The 18,867-nt window shown below is 41.8% G+C and overlaps 1 protein-coding gene across 3 annotated transcripts in view; it reads right to left on the bottom strand.

Moving 5' to 3' along the window:
- Positions 1-18,867, bottom strand: part of sorcs3a (sortilin related VPS10 domain containing receptor 3a) — a 222,596-nt gene that overhangs the window by 42,941 nt on the left and 160,788 nt on the right. For all 3 annotated transcript variants that reach the window (XM_008422187.2, XM_008422199.2, XM_008422206.2), the window contains 6 exons: positions 15,037-15,110; positions 12,172-12,236; positions 11,567-11,685; positions 7,325-7,414; positions 6,768-6,947; positions 554-700 (listed from right to left, as the gene is read on the bottom strand). In XM_008422187.2, the coding sequence (XP_008420409.1) occupies positions 554-700; positions 6,768-6,947; positions 7,325-7,414; positions 11,567-11,685; positions 12,172-12,236; positions 15,037-15,110 (675 nt within the window). The remainder of the gene's footprint in view (positions 1-553; positions 701-6,767; positions 6,948-7,324; positions 7,415-11,566; positions 11,686-12,171; positions 12,237-15,036; positions 15,111-18,867) is intronic.

Here is an 18,867-nt window from a genome sequence, read left to right as displayed (position 1 = left end):
GGTCACCTCCTCTTCATCATGGTCACCTCCTCTTCATCACGGTCACCAGCTTGGTGCTGTGACAGAATCCCCCGCTTCCTTCTGGCACAAAACGATTTTTAAAAGTAACTTTGTTACTTTTTGTACAGATATTATTACAGAATGTTTGTGAGCCTGAAAATAAAACGAGAAGTGAGTTTCCAGAACATTTTCTACGATACGTTGTTGTTGCGGAGCAAAGCTCTGCTCCGTTTTCCAGTTTGACGGCAGATTGCTGCAGGTTGCTCCCACAGCCGGTTCCGCTCAGGTGAGCCCTTCAGCACTAAATGAGTACAAACACATATGAACTCCATTCTGATGCCAAACACATTGTGAGATTGAATAAAAACCAGCCTAGTTGTAACTTAATTACAACTAATGGCGTATTATTTGAATGAAGTGAAGCTGTAAACTATAAATCATTATTTCTAATTATGCCTGGCAGTGGTCCACCTGGCATATCCTCTCCACATCAGTGTGAATATGAGCAGAATGATGGTTTGAGCTCCAGGAAATATCCGGCCCGGTGTTTTACCAGGATGCAGTGGATGTTGTTTCCATCCAGGTCTGCAGTCGGCGCCTGCAGGAGCCTCCAGTCCCGGCCTTTGTTGTAGGTGATGTAGGTCTTCACCTGGTTGTCCTGCTTCTTGTTTGCGATTAGCATCCCTTTGATTCCAGCCACCTAATGGACACAGACACAAAACACTTCATTCTTTTTCACGTTTCAAACGCAAAACAGAAATTACTGTTTTTACATCCAAGGCTCACACCAATCCCCTGACAGAGAGGTTTCCTGTGATGAGGGAGAGGATCCAACACTCCCATCTGAGAAGGCATTCGGCGCTGCGGCAGCAATCTTCACAGCTCCAGTTAAATGCAAATGGAATGCTTATCGTCTCCTTCTGTTGTCGACAATTGTCTGCAGAGACGGTTGCAGGTAGCTCTAAGTGCTATCTGTAATTATATCCTAATGTGTCGCAACAATACAGGCAGGATAAAAGACAGCTGGTCTGTTTTCCCTCAGGAAAACTGAATCAAAGAATAAAACTCAGACCTTCAGAAGGCCAGCTGAACCTTCCAGCTCAAGGAGTTTTCTCTCCTGAAAAGCTGCCAGACCAACACCAGTTAGGGGACTTTAAGTTCCGACTCCATAAACAGACGGAAACATCCCAGGCAGTCACCTCCATCATCAAAGTCTCGGTTTCAGGTAATAGACGTATCCCGAAACAAAGCAAAGTGAGTTATGTGATGGAAAGGACACGGCCCCTCAGAGTGGTTGCCATAGTGAGGGGCTCCTCTTGGATGTGCTTCCCTCCCTGCAGGGGCACATCTTTATAAGTGGCACTAATAGGCTGCACATTTGACATTGTCAGAGATACATGGCGCTCAAGATGGATGCAGCTAATGAGGGTCCCCCCATCCTGATCCAACCAGACATGTCAATCGCTGCAGTTATTATTTATTGCCTCCACCTACTCGCTCTTTCTCTCCTTCTCACACTCACACTTGAGAATCATGCACGTCCACTACCATGGCTCTCCCTCCATCCATCATTTACACCTACATGGCTTTTTGTGCAACACAGCGAAGGATGCCAGCAGAAGTTTCGGCTCCACAGATTACTCTGAAGCGTGAGTGCATGTGCGTGCAGACAGAACGAAAACGAAGCCTGGTGATGAGCTGCAGCTTGAAAGCAAAGATGAACTCTACCAGGTGGTTTTTAATAACGTCTGCTACAAATAAAGTTAGCATCAGTCAGAAATAAGAACTAAAGGCAGTTTTTCTGTTTGGTTTTCCTGATTCTAGAACAATAAATGCTTTCAGATCACCTTCTTATAAAATCTTTCATGTGGCCTCCAGGTGACAGATCAACACCAACCTCCACACAGCAGCAGAGTAGCTAAGTAATTAGTAGCATTTACTCAATTACATTAATTTTAGTAACTTTTCGGAAAAATATACTGTTAGGATTAGTTTTACTATGCTGTACGTTTACAGCTTGAGTAATTTTATTATGCAGTATTGATCCATATAGTCGAGTAAAATTCCTGGATGTGAGTAACTTCACTGAGTGAAGAAACAGATGGATTTAATCAAAATTCACCATGTACAGATACACACCTCCAGTTTTTTTAAAGTTTCATAAGTTTTATATGAAAAGACAGTGATAAAAAAAAAACACATTTTGGCTCATTAAGTTATTTATATGAATTATTTTCATTTTGGTTCTTAAAATACAAAACAATTTCAACATTACTTTATATTTAGGTGCTTCTGATGACGTAACATTTTAATATGAATTCAGATGTTCTGATCTCTGTACTTACACAGGATTTTTACTAAGTAAAAGAGTGGAGGATGGGAGTAATATGGTCACGTCTGACCCTCATCCAGGACGCGGTTCTGTGGAAAATCATGTCTGTCATAAAGCAACAGTCTTCAGTCAGAGGGATCTTCAGATTAGATGCAACACTGACTGCTTCTGGAGATCCTTCCTGCCCACAGCATTGCCATCCATACCAACTGTGTAAAGACACTTGGAAACTAAAAGTTAGACATTTAATTTCCCTTTGGGATAGATACTATACTTTTGAACTGAACTGAATTTCAAACTATCACAAAAGCGCCGCAGATAAGTGGTAAAAGGCTAATCACTTCCAGCGTTCTTTTCCAATAACAGTTATCTACAGTTTTCATAATGCGATCAGCAGCAGTGTGATATTCAGAGGGACAGAGCCTGTCCGGGTTTCTCCTTCGGCTTTAAAACGGCCTGACAGCCTCCTCATTTATCTTCCTGTTGTTGTTGCATTGGAGAGCAGCTTCTCACTGAATTCAATAAATGCATTCACTGTATCGTCTGCAGGTCATAACGCTGCCACTGATGAGGATGCATTTCATCAGAGGCACAGAGTCGTTGGTGAACAGCAGGGGGTCAGCGATTATCGAAAGTGAGACAACCAAGTTGTATATTTTATGACTCATTTACAGTTTTAACGCCTTCATGGGTTTAACTTCACTGCCAGGAAAACGCAGGCAGGAGGAGCTGAACATCGCCAGGATCAGAATAATTATTTACACAGACAACATGCCTCCCCGTGTCTCCGATCACCTGGGACTGGTAACGGCAAAGTCAAAAGCAGAGAGCGAAAAGATAAATGGCTGTTGATGCACCGAATCCCTGGCAACCAGGAGCCGCCTGCTAAAGCAGGAAGTGTCACCAGTTCACATGGAAAAATGACAGCAGTTCTCCAACAAACGGCCTGTGATTACACAAACTGCTCCTATGAAGTCTGACTAACAATAAAATCGTTTCACTAATTGAGGAGCTAATTGTGCAAATTTCAGCGTGGAGTTAGAAAACGTTCACGTTTTCTTCTGTGGGAGAAAATCAGCGAGTGTCTTTGTGAGGAAGCACAAGATGGAGCTCTGTTACCAACGACACGAGTCCTGGCTGCATGAAAACGTTCTGCCTGCTTCAACTGATCCATTCATCTCTGCTGTTTAGGATACGATCAGAACTGGAGACGCAGCAAGGCTGCAAATACAGTGAAGCACATTTCTGTCTCATCCTGCAGTCCAAACAACTTACCATCTGGATCGACAAAGTAAAAGCACTTATGGGCCACAAAAAACAAGTTTTATTGTGTAACGTCTTCAGTTTTATCTGCATGAAAACGAAAACACAATATTTAAATGAAATGAGTAAACTACTCTAATCTTAACAAACATTCACTGGATGCTGATAGATTTTCTGTGAAATGGAAAAGAAAGCAAAACCATGTTTATGGAATAATGGAAACTTTGTGTTGTACATTTTCTACAACATGACATGCAAACAACTTAATATCCAGACAGCAGAGACATTATTCCACAGTACTTTATAAATTAGAACTGCTAACCCACCTCCTTTGCTTTTGCAATTCCTCTTTAAATTTGTGTGGCTGTACGGTTAGAAACCCGGGAAGGGAAAAGTTTGAGTAAACGATCTGATCCTTGAAAATCAGGATGGATGGAAGAGATAGATTGAACTTCCTCTTTCTCTCTTTGGGAGTCGGGGTCATAGTTCAGGAGTCATTTGAGCTTTTGAGATGCTAATCAGGTGCTCACAATTATAAAAATAAAATCTTGTTGCCGTGGTTACACATCAAAACAACTGTCCAAAAGCATAAGAGAAAAAGAAAGAGCAAAAATCCTTTCAGCTGCACAGCATCCAGAATCAGAGACTAATTGTCCAAACATGCAACACCTCAAAAAACGGAATAAAAAGTCTAGAAAATAAAAAGCAGATCTGCTGCACCATCCTGCTGCCTGAGCGGAACGATTTTACAAGATGTTTATATCATTTGATATAAAATTCAACTAATTGTGCTGGCCTGCCACGTTTTCAGCTACACAGAATCATTGCATGGACTGCAGATGGCCGACAGGCAGCATTTTGTTTTACTGCCTTCTCCACCTCATCTGCACAGTTCAATTTCCTCAGTCCTTCAAACAAACTTCTCCTGTTGACGACACATTTCTGCACATTTTCATGCTCCGTCTTGTTTACCTCATTACTTTTTTCTGTTTTATTTGTTATTTTTATCATATCATACAAAAGAAGCACGTCGTGTTGCCCTCATTGTGAACGAAGGGAGCTCCACAAATGAAGCCTTGACTGACTGATATGTGAAGTGTATCTAATGGGCCACAGTTTTTCTTCAGAGGTTGTGTGGGTACGAGGCGATCGATGGGATTCTGTTCATTTCATCCACTGGAAATAACAGCCAGGATGGCAGCTGGCCTCCTAAAGAGGTCCGGCAGTCTGGGAGAAATTGTGACACAAAGACAGAAAATGACTTTCAGAAGAATGGCTGGTTTTCCAACAGTCTCTGCGCACACACGTTATTAGAGCTGACGGAGGGAAAATGGGCTGAAAGATGTTCCAGCAGGTTTATTCCAAACCCACCAGGTGTCAGAGTATAACGGTAGAATACATCCAAAGCTGTTGGGCTCGGTGGGCCGGGCCTTCCCCCGACCACTTTTATTCCTTTTTCATGCTTCTTGCAACTGATTTATTTATTCTAGTTATCTACCGGCTTGTATAACAGCACAGGTGCTTTCAGACGGTTCTCAGCTATTTGCATGCGTCTACTTAAAGCTGCACTGAGCGCCGTCTCCCACCGCAGAAATGAAGCAGAGTCGCATGGAAAGGGGAGCTGCACTCACAATCAGCGCACATATCCACAGCCTGGGCAGGAGAAGTAATGGCATTGTTAATTACCGCCCCGCTGCCACTGCAGCTGCCCAACATCTCACTTCCTTCCTCCATTCCCTCCATCACACCTGCCAGTGTTGGAGTGATAAACTGGGTTCACAGAGGAGCGTAAAGGGATGGAAGTGAACTCTCCTGCTATGGATGCAAACACATACAGTATGAAGGCAGCGAGCTAACAAGGTCCACTCTGCAGCTCCACAGCACTGAGCCACATTCTCTATGCTGTGTGTGTCTGCTGTCAGGAAGATGGACGAGTGCAGCCTGTTATGCAAACCTGTCCACATTCAACAAGTCAACTAAAACAAACTCTAAGGAAACTCTGTGGATGGATGGACGTCACACTTCATCCTGGCTTCCAGAGCTCTGTCTGTACCTTCATTACAAATGATCACAAAACATTCACTAATTCTGTTTGGGACCAACATGTTCTTGTTTTCTGCTCACAATTTGTAGCCCATTTAGCTAAAGACAAACTTTACACACATATAAAATGTTGTTTTAATGAAAATACCATTACTTTTGTATCCTGAACCTTTTAATCCCAAATATTGACCAAATACCTGAAATGCTAAAGTCAAGAGAAAACTGACTTCTACTCTATGAAGACAAACTGGTCAGTCGTAACTTTATACAAACTGACAGTGAACAACAGGGTTTATTTTTGTAACTTTTGACTGAGGTCCTATATTGTGTCCATAAAGTTGATGAATTGAAGCAGAAAAATGTGCAGATTGGAGTCGATGTTCTCAATCTGCCGTTCAGAACTCGTTACTGAGCGTCTGGTTGGCTCTGACAGTAGGAACGCACTGCATCACGATACGCTGTGTCAGCGAGTCCGTGACGGTTACGATGTTACGCCTGATCACTTAACTCTGAATGGCTCCAAGTGGCAAGAAAGGAAAATCATCACCAACAATCCAAGCAGCTGAGAACATTCCTCCAGTTTTCCACAGTTTGGTCTGCAGGTCAGGTTAATACTGACTTGGTTACCAGATCACCAGGTAACCACTGTTTCCTGGTGATTTGGGTTTTCTGTGGTTTAAACTCACTTGAAAAAAAAACTTTGATTCCAACAACTGAATGAAACAAAATTTGAACATTTGCAAAAATATGTTGTGAAGTTGTTTTGACAGAGGATTCCAATGGAAAACTATGGGATTACAAGATTATCTCCATTTATGCATTAAAGGATTAGTCCTGTGGCCCAGTGGGGGTTTTAACTTGTTGCTTTTAATAAAAAAATACAATTAACAAAAACTCGCTGGCAAAAGAGCATCTCAACTGCTGCTTTTTGCAGTTTTGGAGAGTATTGAATTCAACAATGGGATCTGATTTACATGACGATCTTTAAGTGCAGCTCTCTCTGCCAATCTCACCCCAATCAACAATGTAATGCACAGACCAGCAATTAAAGACCCTCTTTTAGCTTGATGTCACATTCAGAGACCAAAACCCTATAAATTTCATTCATGAATAATTCAAACACTGGTACCTCATACAGGTCCAACATCTGGTTCCCAGCGATGCCCCTGGTTGTCTTGACATTTTCCATGGCCAAGGTGAAGAAGATCCCTCTGGTGTCAGACAGGTAGAGATTGTAGGTGTCGTTCTGGTTCCACTCCTGCACTGCTGCAAAGACCTGCTTCCCGTCGGTGCTGACGATGTGCAAATCCTTTCAGGAAGCAGCAGGAGAGATTAAGAGAAGTTATGACTGGAGGCACAGAGATGACAGATTAGTCCATCTTGACCCTGTGGGACTGGTCATGAGGTCAACGCTGTGGGATGAATGTAAATGTCTGTGGACGTACTGGACAGCATCACCTACAGTGAGAGACACAAGGACTTTTGGAAGGACAGAACACCGATTCTAATAAAACAAAGAAAAAAAACTGAAACATGCGTTTTACATCAGTCCTAACCATCAAAGTGTAAACATTCAATCTTGAGGTTTACAGACAAACTTAATTAACTGCATGATTGCTTTGTCCTGACATTTAGAAATGAAAAACTTTCAATGAGTCTCCAACATGTGAACATGCTGCAGCGTACCTTAGGCAGGGAGTATTTTGGCAGTTTGATTTGTATGAAAGCTTCTCTCTTGTAGGAGACGTAATAAGTGGCTCGTCCAGAGGTGGGAACCTTTGAGACATGAAGACAACAAATTATCTGACATTCTAGTCTAGAATTTACAGTTAAATTGAGTTTTTGCTGAAAAAAACAGTTTTCTTGGTTATAATTCTTGGTTTACCACTATAAAAACACCATAAACGGGCATCATCTGAGCCAGATGGGCTTCCACCTTATTGTGTCAGAGGAGTTTGAGTTGTCAGGTTATCAGGGGCTTTTTGTCACTGGTCGGGCAGGTTGACCCATTGCAAACGGTTCCTAGGTGAGGGACCGTTTCCATCAATGGAAACAGACGCCTGAATGTGTCACCGGGGTCCCTGTTAGGAGCCAGACCCGGAGGAGCTTGGTGCCAGGCGGGTTTTTACTCGGGAACCAAGAAACGCAGCCCTCCATCCGTGGGCAGAGAGGTCAGGTTCTCCAGAGCAGTGACCAAAGGCTGAGGGGCCTCAGCTGTCTGTCTGTCTACAGATGACTTTTACACTTATGTAAAAAATGTGTTTTGTTTCTGTTGCCTGTAATGTAATCATTTGTATCATCTGAATGTAGCCAGTTATACACTTTTGTTCTGCTTCAGGTTTTGTCCTGTTGCAGGAATATTCAGATTCTTTTAAAAGATCTTCTCGCAAGTCTATAAAATGAATATCTATACCTGTAAAAAAGGTTTAACTGTAGTGCTGGTCATTTCCTCATTTTCAAGTCGTCTTATTTTCAGTGGGTTTCAGCCTGCAGCTGTTTGTCTTTCTGAGCAGTTTCTCCAGGTGGGGATCCAGAGAGGATTCATCAGTATCACCTGACGTCAGCTCAGAAATAAACTCCTCCCCAGGTGTCAGTGAACTTGGAGGTTTCAAAGTGGACTTTGGTAAATATCTCACAGGACAATCAATAGTCTCATTATTCTTTGTCAGGAGAAATCTTTAAGTTGCCTAACCAAGCCTCATCTGCAGTTTGAGGGAGGGGAAAGTCATCCTTCATGTTGCAGACCTTTTGCAAACATACAAGCTGTTAGGAGTCTGTCTGGGGAGGCGTGTGTTGGAGAACTGTCATTAGCCTTGGGGCAACAAAGGACGACCATTTGTACACATTGAGATACAACGCGCAAAATGATTGGCCAGTTTCACAACCCAATTTTCCTCCTGATCGATAACGACATAAAATTCATTAGAGAAAAACCTTCAATTTCACAGCTTGCAGAAGAGAAACGATGTGAGCATCAATGTTGCACGACGGGGCTGATTTTGTTACTGATCTTGTAAGTGCTCTGTGTGGCTCAGAGGAGAGAAAACAAGCTTTGAGAGGCAATTCAGCAGCCGAGCTGTGAGCACTGCAGAACATTCCCACATGCAATCGAGTGAGGGAGTCGCAGATCGATGGCCAGATAACCAGCAGCAGTTTGAACTTTAAGAGGAATTGGTATGATTGATTTTCTCCCCACCCAGCCAATCCCTTGTTGGACCTTTTGTCTGTGACGCACGCATGTTAAAACGTGGAGGCAATTGGACTGAGAGTTCGTCAGATGCCTGAGAGTTGGCATGAAAGACTCAGGTCAGGTCAGACTTGACTGAAGGATCTTTAAGGAACAGCTTCATTTATTTCTCTAAAGTGCTGGAGGGCAGACGGCCGGGGGGCGAGGGTGGAGGGGCAAAGGTCCAGGTAACCAAACTGTATCCTTGAATTTCTACACGACATTGTATTTTTTTTTTCAGGTTAATGATTAGGGCTTCTGTGTTGTGAAGTTAAATTACAGAAGTTGTTGGTTATTACAATAAAGTCACAGTATTCAGGGACTGAGTGGGGGGTTCAGTCGATGAGGGAAATAAATGTTGCTCCTGGACTGACTGGTTTGCAGTACCATTCAGTCCAACATCATGCTAAGTTATTAATGAAATGACTTTGCATTGCACCAAATTATTTCAGCTCGCAAAGCTGCTTCTCCTAGACAAGCTCTATGAAAAAAGGAGATCCACTGCATTGTTAAAATATTGACTTGGTATTAAAGATTGCACCTTGTTTGCAGTTGCAGAGTGGATGAAGCGACAGAGAAAATGAAAAGATGAAGGTTAAACAAGAAGACAACGAGCCAAAGCACAAGAGGAAATTTTATCTCCACTTTGTTTGTCCTGGCCGTGTCGCAGCGACACGATGCAGTTGACCATAGGGCAGCGTGTTCCCACTTAGCTTCTCTGTCGGCTGCATGAATCCAGCAGGTCATGGTGTAAATAATGCTTTTGGATTTAACTTTTAGATTTTATTCAGAAGTTCTCCTCTTAATTGTTGAGCAGCTGCTCTTTTTATGGTCTCTGCATGGATTTGCAGGGTTTCCAGCGTGGAGTCCAACGTGTGTAAAAGAGTAAAAAAAAGGAAATTGGAGACATAAAATAAAAAGACAATTTTAAAGTCTTACATTAAAAAGTAACTGTTATATTGTTACAACGTTTCTTTATGATCATCATCACTTAAGTTTAGACCTGAACCAGCAAATCAGCAGACTAATTTGTCCAGCCTAGTTAGAACTTCAGACTACAGAGGAAGAATCGCCGTGTCTTTAAATGAGGGCAGCTTCTAAGTCGATGAGTTCTTTATTGATTTTAAACAGCCGGTTGTGCCAGGAAGAAGTGAGAGAGGACAAAGAGTTGTAGTTAAGTGGGTTATTTCATTTTCACCACACAGTATGAGTGATATTTTATCTACAGTAGTTGGAGGGCGCCTTGTATTTATGGTACTTAAACCTTTAGTACTTGCAGAGTACTGCCAATGAGGCATTCATTTAACTCTGAAGAGTTGGAGAACAGATGCTCTTAAAGTTGCAGGATCACAGCTCAGCTGTTTTAGATCAAAACATATGTTTAAATGGCCCAGTCAAAGTCCATCCATTCCATCCATCGTCTTCTGTTTATCCAACATCAAGTCAGGGAGGAAACAGGTCCAGGAGGAATCGCAGACATTCCTCTTCTGAGCAACTCTGGGGAATCCCAAGCATTCCCAGGCCAGACAGGATGTGAACTCCCGGCAGTGAGTTCAGCGTCTCCCAGGCTCTCCCCTCAGTGGGACCACATCAGCATCAAGGGGAGGCGCCATGGAGGCATCCTCTGGATGGCAGAGCTCCTCACCCCTAGAAGCCTCTGGAGGAAGCTCATTTCATCAACTCCTATCATGAATCATGACCAAAAGAACCAGATCGATGTCATGACCAAAGGTCAGGACTGGATGTAGACAGACATTAAATGAAGATCTTTGCTGATTGGCTCAGCTCTTTCTTCACCACAACAGAGCGCAGCAGCGCTGGCATGGCTGCGGGCAAAGCTCCAATCCATCTGCTTCCTTCTCCCATCACGTCTGAACTATAAACCAAGATCCAAGACTTCTGACTTCAAACCAAGCAGTGAACGCTGGAGGTCACAGCTGGAGGAAACCAACAGAACCACATCATCTGCAAAAAAACTAAGATGAAACAATGTCCCAACACCAGACGTCCTCCTCTCCATCACCAAGCCTTCAGATCCGGTCCATACACAGGTTTGGTTACAGAGGCCTGGTAGAGTCCAACACACACTGGGAACAGGCTCAACCTGTTGACACACCTGTGGATTTGAAATTACTGGGATTGGATACTCCTTAAAACACTCCATAGTCCCACATCACATCCAACTAATGCCTGACGTAGGCCAGAGAAGCAAACACTCCTGACTTTGTCGATCATCACCAGGGTAAAGACCCGGTCCACTGGTCCGAACGAAGGTTCACTGCTGCTCCTGGACCCAAGAACTATCAGTTACAGCCTCCAGTCCAACAACCTCAGACTCTCAAATGCAATTGAGAGTCTGAGGTGAGACCTGGAAATGTATGTTCATAGATGATCTCTCTTCAGTTTGACTGAGCATGAGCTCTTTAGAAAAGAAGAACGGGTAAAAATTTCAGTCTCAATATGTACAAATCTGGTGGAGATGCAGCGTGAAAGATTCACTGCTATAATCATTAAAAAAAGAGTAAAGGGAGTTTAAATCAGTGGAACCCTTTATTTTGTGTTGGTCTGTCACACAAAGTTCCAATAAGACACATTGACGTTTCTGGTTGTAACGTGAAATAGGCAACATTTCAAAGAGTGTGCATGTTTGAACTAAGCCTGGCTACATTGAGCTGCATAACGGGGACAGGCTGGAGCCCTACCTGTATGAAAATGTAGTCGTCTTGAACCACCAGAGAGCTGATGTCGATGTATCCCGGGAACGGATAATTCCGGTTGGCTTCGGAGCACATCTGAGCTCTGCATGTGACATACTGCACATCTGTCAGCCACACACACAGGCAGAGCCGTTAGAGTTGTTATTCCTCTCATGCATATTAACGAACAGAGTCGCAGCAACGCATCACCTGTTCAAGATAAGCTGAAAGCATCTCCATACTCCACCGTTCTCAATCAGATCAAAAACAGGTTTTGTGTTCTACTGTTTGTTCTCCTCCCATCCACGCAGCCTGACATTTCCTCGGTTAATTTGCTTCTCTTTGTAGCACCTAGTTATTCTCATTGCACAGATATGACAAACAAGCATCCTGTCAATCAGACAGAAAGCTTGTATCTCTGAGTTTGGTGTAAAAACTTTAGCACTTATTGTATTTCAATGGCGCTGCCATTCAGAGTTAAGGAGCTGGAAAGAAGGAGAAGCAAGATTCATTAAAACTGACGCCTAGGGTTTCATTTTGGACCCAAACTTCTTTCCTGGTTGATTATTTCCTGAACAAACTGTATTGTATTTTCTCATAAAGTCACTTACTTCCATCCGGAGTGTGAGCCTCCATGTGGACCAGATCTGGTTCTTTGTCCAGTCCAGAAACAGACCTGGCAGCGAAAACAGGAACCAATGCATGAATGCCTAATTACAAGAATTAATACATTGGAAATGAAAATATAAAGAAAGATTAGTTTAGAGTTGCTGCCAAAGAATGAATGGAGTGCAAACAAGCAGCAGAAACTGGCACAGGCCTGAATTCCTTTAACAGAGCAGAATTAATTTAAGCCCTAAAAACGAATTCCTGTTCATTTGAATTACAGATTTTCTATGAAAAAATAAACATTTTATGCTAACTAATTTCTTTATGCCTTGATTTATTGTTGCTTGGTTTAGTAGTGTGGGATTTGTGGTTATGCATATTCACTCTAGAAAACAAAACGTCCAGTCAACAGAACAAGAAGCCAGCAGAGAGATTCATTTAGGAAGAGAGAAGTACGAAAACCTACGAGAAGGTTCTGTTTCTGCAGATCAACACTTATTTTAGAGGAAGTGACTTAACTATGTTTTCATTCAGTTTGTCTGTTGGGTTTCAGTATCACTTGTTTTTGGGTCACAGTCATCCAGAGAATTATTTTTAAGTCATTTTGGTTGCATGGTGAAAATTGTTGAATTCACTCATCTGACCCAAACTGTCACCTCAAATCCAGGAAAATCAGTTTGGATGTTGAAGAAAGACTGAAGAACCTCTAGAGGTAAAAGCTGACCATGAAGAGGAATCTGCTGGACTCCAGCCTCACAGTGAAACAGCAGGGGGGCGTTGCTGATGGCAGCATCATGCTGTGGGCCTGTTTTTACTGCCATGGATGGTTCAAACTGGGGGAATGATGAACAGGGAGGACTACATCTTTAACTTGACCTGAAATCAACAGCTTGAAGCTTTGAGACAGTCTGGGGCAGGAGGTTGGTTCCAAACTGTGTTTGAATAGGAGCCTAAACTTTAAGTTCTTCATTGACGATTGAAAGTTTTCACTTTCAGCAACTGGTGGATTAGACTGAATGGCAGCTACTGGTTTCCAACTGTGACGATATTTAAAATCCCTCTGAGGTCGATGGAGCAGCCGAGCAGATCCAGCCAACTGGAGTCCAGCCTGGCTGAGCTGCAGACCCATCCACTGCTCCGGTGTCCTTGAGATGGTTTTGGCAGCAAAGGGTAAAGTCAGTGATGTATTTTGCACAAATTTAGGATCTCTCTGCAGTGGCATGGATGTAGCTCCAGATTTATGAGCAGTAGAGAGTGCAACCCAAGGCAATCCCAGGCTCAGCCAGTCACCTCAGAGAGGGAGGGGCGGAGGAGTGATGAGCTGGGCGACATTCAGTCCAACATTTGTGATGAGTGTGCACTTTCAGACGGAGTTGGTGCACCACAGGGGGAGTGAGAGGGAGGCTGAGTGGATATGAAGCGACAGGAACATCCCTGGTTTGTTATTAGTCATAGGTCCTGCTTCCAAATCTGTATGTCTGCATCATAAGAAAATTACTCCTCCTGCTTCCACTGGTTTAGTTTAAAAGAAACTCTAGACATTTATTAACCTGATATTAAGAGGAATATAAATACTGCTGGAAGCTGAATCTACAGGGTCACTGGAATGCATTTTCATCCCTTCACTTTTTATTATTTATTTTAAAATGAACATCAGTGCAGTTTTTTATTCCAAAGTGTCAGCAAGGTCAGATTTAAAATGTCCTTCATGTAGTTTTTCTACATGAAGGATATTTTATATATATATAATTTCAAAGTAAATGGTAGAATGTATTCTCATCTCTTGCTATGAAAGGTTCTTATCCCTGAGATCAGAGTCTTCTAATCCATATATATATATATATATATATATATATATATAGTATTGGGGTGACCAGCCTTCATAGGGGGCAAAGTAACAGCACTCAAGCTTAGAGAAAACCTCCTCAGCTCCAGACATCAGATGATGGTGAAGAATAGAAGAATAGCCTTCAAACACAATGCATCCCGCATATTTCTTTAGAGAATGTCAAAAATATTTATAAGAAAACAGAGTTTGTGACATAAAATGCCGAGACACAATGCTGCTTGACGCACTATTGGCTGAAACCAGTCCAAGGCTGCCATTAATCTTCCTTGTCGCTGATTGACACAAAGAGAGGGAATAAGGAAGACATAGATGTTAGCTTCTGCAGTACTGTGTCTCCACTGTGTGTATTAATGCACAATAAGGCCTGTTTGCTGTGTGAACGATCAAAATGGGAAGTTAGACACATTTTTAAAGGAGGTCTCCAGCATTTGTGGATTTTATATATTCATAATAGATAAAATAACTCAGTGGACGCTCAGTGGGTCCACTGAGGGTCGGTGACCTGAAGCAAACAAAGACCTAGACGTGGCGTTTCCACACTGCCCATCCATCCTGCCTGACCCTGACAGGATCTGGAGCAAAAAATGGAAGAAAATACTTAAAATCTGCTGTGCCAAAAAGATGCGCTGTGATTGGTGCCAAAGAGGCTTTAAGAAAAATATTAAGCTCCACATTATCAAGTTTTTGGCAATAAAAGCTGATGCACATCTTTCCCAAAAGCTATTTTGCCTGCTTTTTATGGAGTGCTGTGCCTTGATCTATGAGACAGAAGAAAACTCAAACACACAATAAATCTATGAAGTAACAGAATGTGGACAAAGTGAAGACTTTCCTGAGCCACTGAAGGAGACATAAAGCTCTGGCTCATTGCGTCAAACTACAGAAATGTGCAGGATTTCTCCATCATCACTGCCAGTCAGAGGCCTTGTTCTGAGTCAAAAGCACTTGCTGCATTCCTGAGCAAACAACTTTAGAGACGAGGAATGCAGCAGCCGAGACATGAGAAGAGATGACTCACCAGTAGAATCTGTTCGGGGTGACGTGTTCGTGGATGAGCATCCATTTCCTTCCAAAGTCGACTGAGCTGTACAACTGCAGGAAAATCAGAGACACAGGGACGTTAGTTGGGTCAACATATACATCTACATCTGTCGGGTCTTTTAATCACGCCAGCTGATGTAAAACAGCCACAAGTGAGCCAGAGATGTGGCTGGTTAATTCCAGACCGGAGGATAGTCTGGGGCTATGAAGCATCCTCCAAGGAGATGACAACAGAATCGCTTTCAGCGTTAACAACCGGCCAATCAAGCTAACAGATTATGACAAATATATGCATCTCTGTTCCCTGCGGTACAAACAACAGGCTCGTTTTTTTCAGCTTACATAGCAAAGAATCTTATTTGATAGGCACGTCAAATACTGGCTACGAAACCACTTTACTCTGTTCCAGTGCAGAGGACAATGGATGCAAAAAATGATGTATGGTTCACCAGATGTGCAGGTGTAGCCTGTGGCCCAATTTCGATGTACTAATTATATTTACAGGCGCCCGGGCAACCAATTAATGACCCCTTTGTGTTTCCTAGCACTAAACTGATCGATGATGACGGAGAACCTCACATATTTCTCACTGCCTTTGTGCATCCATTTAGCCGGTACTTGTGTAGTACAGCAAATGTTCCAATTTGATGGATTTTAATCACAGCATAAATAAAAACGTAAAGATCTTTCAATCGAAAGCATCGTTTCTATACAGGCCGTCTCAGTGAGATCCAAGATCTCATGTAGAAGAGAGACTTGTTATGAAAAACAACAAACATTTGACATGAATAAACTCAAGTTTGAAGAAAAAATCAGAGCAAGTTTCAAAAGATTTCTCTTTTTGTCTTAAAAGTAATTCCAGTTGTCCCAAAGGAATCAAAGTGGATAATTTCAGATCCTGCTGTAGAGCTTAGCTTGGTAAGAAAAGAAAAAACAGCTCATTGTTTTACGCTTTGCCTCATACAGAGCTGGACCCCCCACTAATGACAAACATGACTTTTTACCCAGTCGCTCACATGTGATGCACCGGCTCGACGCTGGAAAGCCTCCGGAAACTGACTGCTCTGAAAACAACCATCACAAACACAGACGTGACGAGACAAATGGATGGCTGTCAAAAACATGTTATTCAATATTTGGAACATGCTTCCAAATATTGAATAACATATTTGAAGCTGGATGTTCATGTCCTCGGCTGCTACTGCTAAAACTACAGACAAGCTGCAATTCTAAAGAATGGTGGGAACAATCCGAGGATAACTTTATGAATGAAAATATATCGATGCATGAGTAAATACTCACCTGAGTATAAACTACAGCGGTGAGATTTACTGTTATGAATCTTTAAGGTGCAGCATGAAACTTTTATTACCTGAAATGAAAAGTTACAGGTAATAAGCCTGTAACTTTCCATTTGCACATTTAGCAGCATGCAAACGAGGGTGATTGACAGCACAGACGTTCCTCCTGGCTCTGTTTGTTTTTGACCAGGAGCTTTGCATTTTTGCAGAATGCAATAGCAGCTGAGGGAGGAGGTGGAAGAGCTTCATTCTCTCACACATCATCTCTCTGGTGCCGTACTGTCACGACATGGTGACAACTTGAATAAAGATGGAACAAACTGATTTTTTTAAAAGTTTTTTACTGCATCATGAGAGACAGAAACCAGCATGTGGAGGCAGGTGTGTTCATTCAAACAGTAACTTAACAGAGGAAAATCATTAAAACAAGATGCTTCTCAGCACTTTAACATCATCTGTTTCTGAAGAAAGTGCAGTTTTATCTTCAGGGTCTTCAACATTTTTAATATGTGATTTAAATGAAAGTTTGCAACTTATGTCTATGTCTCAGCATCCCGTCTTCACCTGCATGTGTACTTCTCATTTAAAACTATTTCCTCATCTGAGTGCTGAAGGGTTTTGAGGACAATCACATTTAGTTGAATCAGACTCCTTGCAATTCACACATCCACTCTGCAAAAAGAAAAAAGTTATTTCTCTGAAAAAAAAAAAACGTGTTTGATTCGAGCCTAAAGCAGAAAGGATGAAATGTTTGTAACAGTCCTTTAAATCAGAGGAGAGATGAGCTGAGGTCAGATATCAACCCGGCTGCTATCAGCTGATTCCAGAGATTCACTCTGAACGATCAATGCAGCATTTAACCTCTGATTAGCCCAGATTCAGTCATTATTGTCTGTTTAAGTTATTTATTTTTATGGGAATCAACAGCCATGCTCTTTAATGAAGCGGTCAAACACTAGTAAAATATTGAAAATAAATGTTGGTTTATGATAAATGCACATTAAAATGTTGAAAGACATTTAATGAAAAACAAGATAAAATGATGTAGAGTTAAATTCATGTTCATTGTAAAGCATGTAGACAGCAGGTCTCTGCTGTAAGTGAGCTCTAAGGTCTAAACCTGCAAAAATAAAGGTCAAATTTAAAAAATAAAGCAATATTAAAACATCTTCTGATGTTTTGATTTTAGTCCAAAGCAGAAAGTTATGGTTCACTTTTCCAGTTCAGCTGTGAATGACCTGCAGACTCTGTTTGCTGCTGCCATTCCTGGCCAGGATTTTTAATCTCACTGACATTTTCCTGGTGACATTAAGGTTAATAAAATATCCATGATGACAAATGCTTAACTTTTTATCAACACAACAGTTAAAAACAACGTGTCAGTGTTTTTAATCATTTAAAGCTCGAGTCCTTCGTTTTCATGCCGTCGGCTCCAGAACCAATAATAATATTGGAACATATACGTTGAACTGTAACAAACAGCAGAGGGGATCTGAGCTCAGGTCACTGAGTGATGCTGGCCAACAGGCAGCGCCCTCATCCCTGCGGACAGTGACATATGACTGCAGCGGGCAGCTCCCAGCTCTCCTCCCGCCATTCATCAGGTCAATGACATCTTAAATTTTAAAGCTTCTGGGCCGTCACAAAGTAAGCTTCATAGTTTCTCCTTTCGATAAATCAAATGCATGGCCAGCTGCCACCGGAGTCGGGAACAAAAACGCTCAGTGAGGAATCACAGGAAGTGAGTTCTGTTTGTCAAGGATTCACCGGGAAGACGGAGGAGCAGGTCCAGCTGGTGAACAGGTCGAAGAAAATTATTGTCCACAAGTTGATCACAGATTTCCAAAATCACACTGGACCATTTTCATACAAACCTAATATCTAAATTAATCTTTAAATGGTTATTAGAATGTATTCCAGGATTCCAAACTGCTGCAAATGTGACTTGGTGGAAAAACCTTAAATGGATTTTAGTTTTCATTACATCTTGACTGAAAGCTTGTTAAATGACCTCCAGGTATTTTAACAATTCAACGTTTTCATCCCTCAGTAGAAAACTTTAGGTTTATAGATATTCTCCTGTTTCATCCTGGATGTCAGGTCTGTGTGCTTTCTGTGCCTGTTAGCAATAAAAATGGGAAAACCGCTGGAAATTCTCAGTTTTTGTTTAAAGAATAAGAGACAAACAGAAGAAAACACATTACTGAAATAATTCCACATGATGTTGGTTTGGAGCTGCCCGTCTTTCATAGGTGTGATGATGATTATGATGTAAATTATTATGGATATCATTTTCAATCAAGGTCAAATACAAGATTATTATTAATGGCAATTATTCCAGCATTGATTTTCAAATAAACATGTCATTTAAGATCATTTAAGGTAATCAATTAAGATCATGTCAATATGGATGATGACATGTTGACAATCAATACTCCATCTCTATTAGTTAAAACGTCAGAATGGGTGAAGAAAAGGTAAATTATTATCCAAATGGTTATGATTCA

This window comes from Poecilia reticulata, linkage group LG1 (genome assembly GCF_000633615.1).
Source record: "Poecilia reticulata strain Guanapo linkage group LG1, Guppy_female_1.0+MT, whole genome shotgun sequence".
Classification (NCBI taxonomy): Eukaryota; Metazoa; Chordata; class Actinopteri; order Cyprinodontiformes; family Poeciliidae; genus Poecilia; species Poecilia reticulata.
The sequence above is the reverse complement of the archived record's forward strand: the minus strand, read 5'-3'. Positions and strand labels throughout refer to the sequence as shown.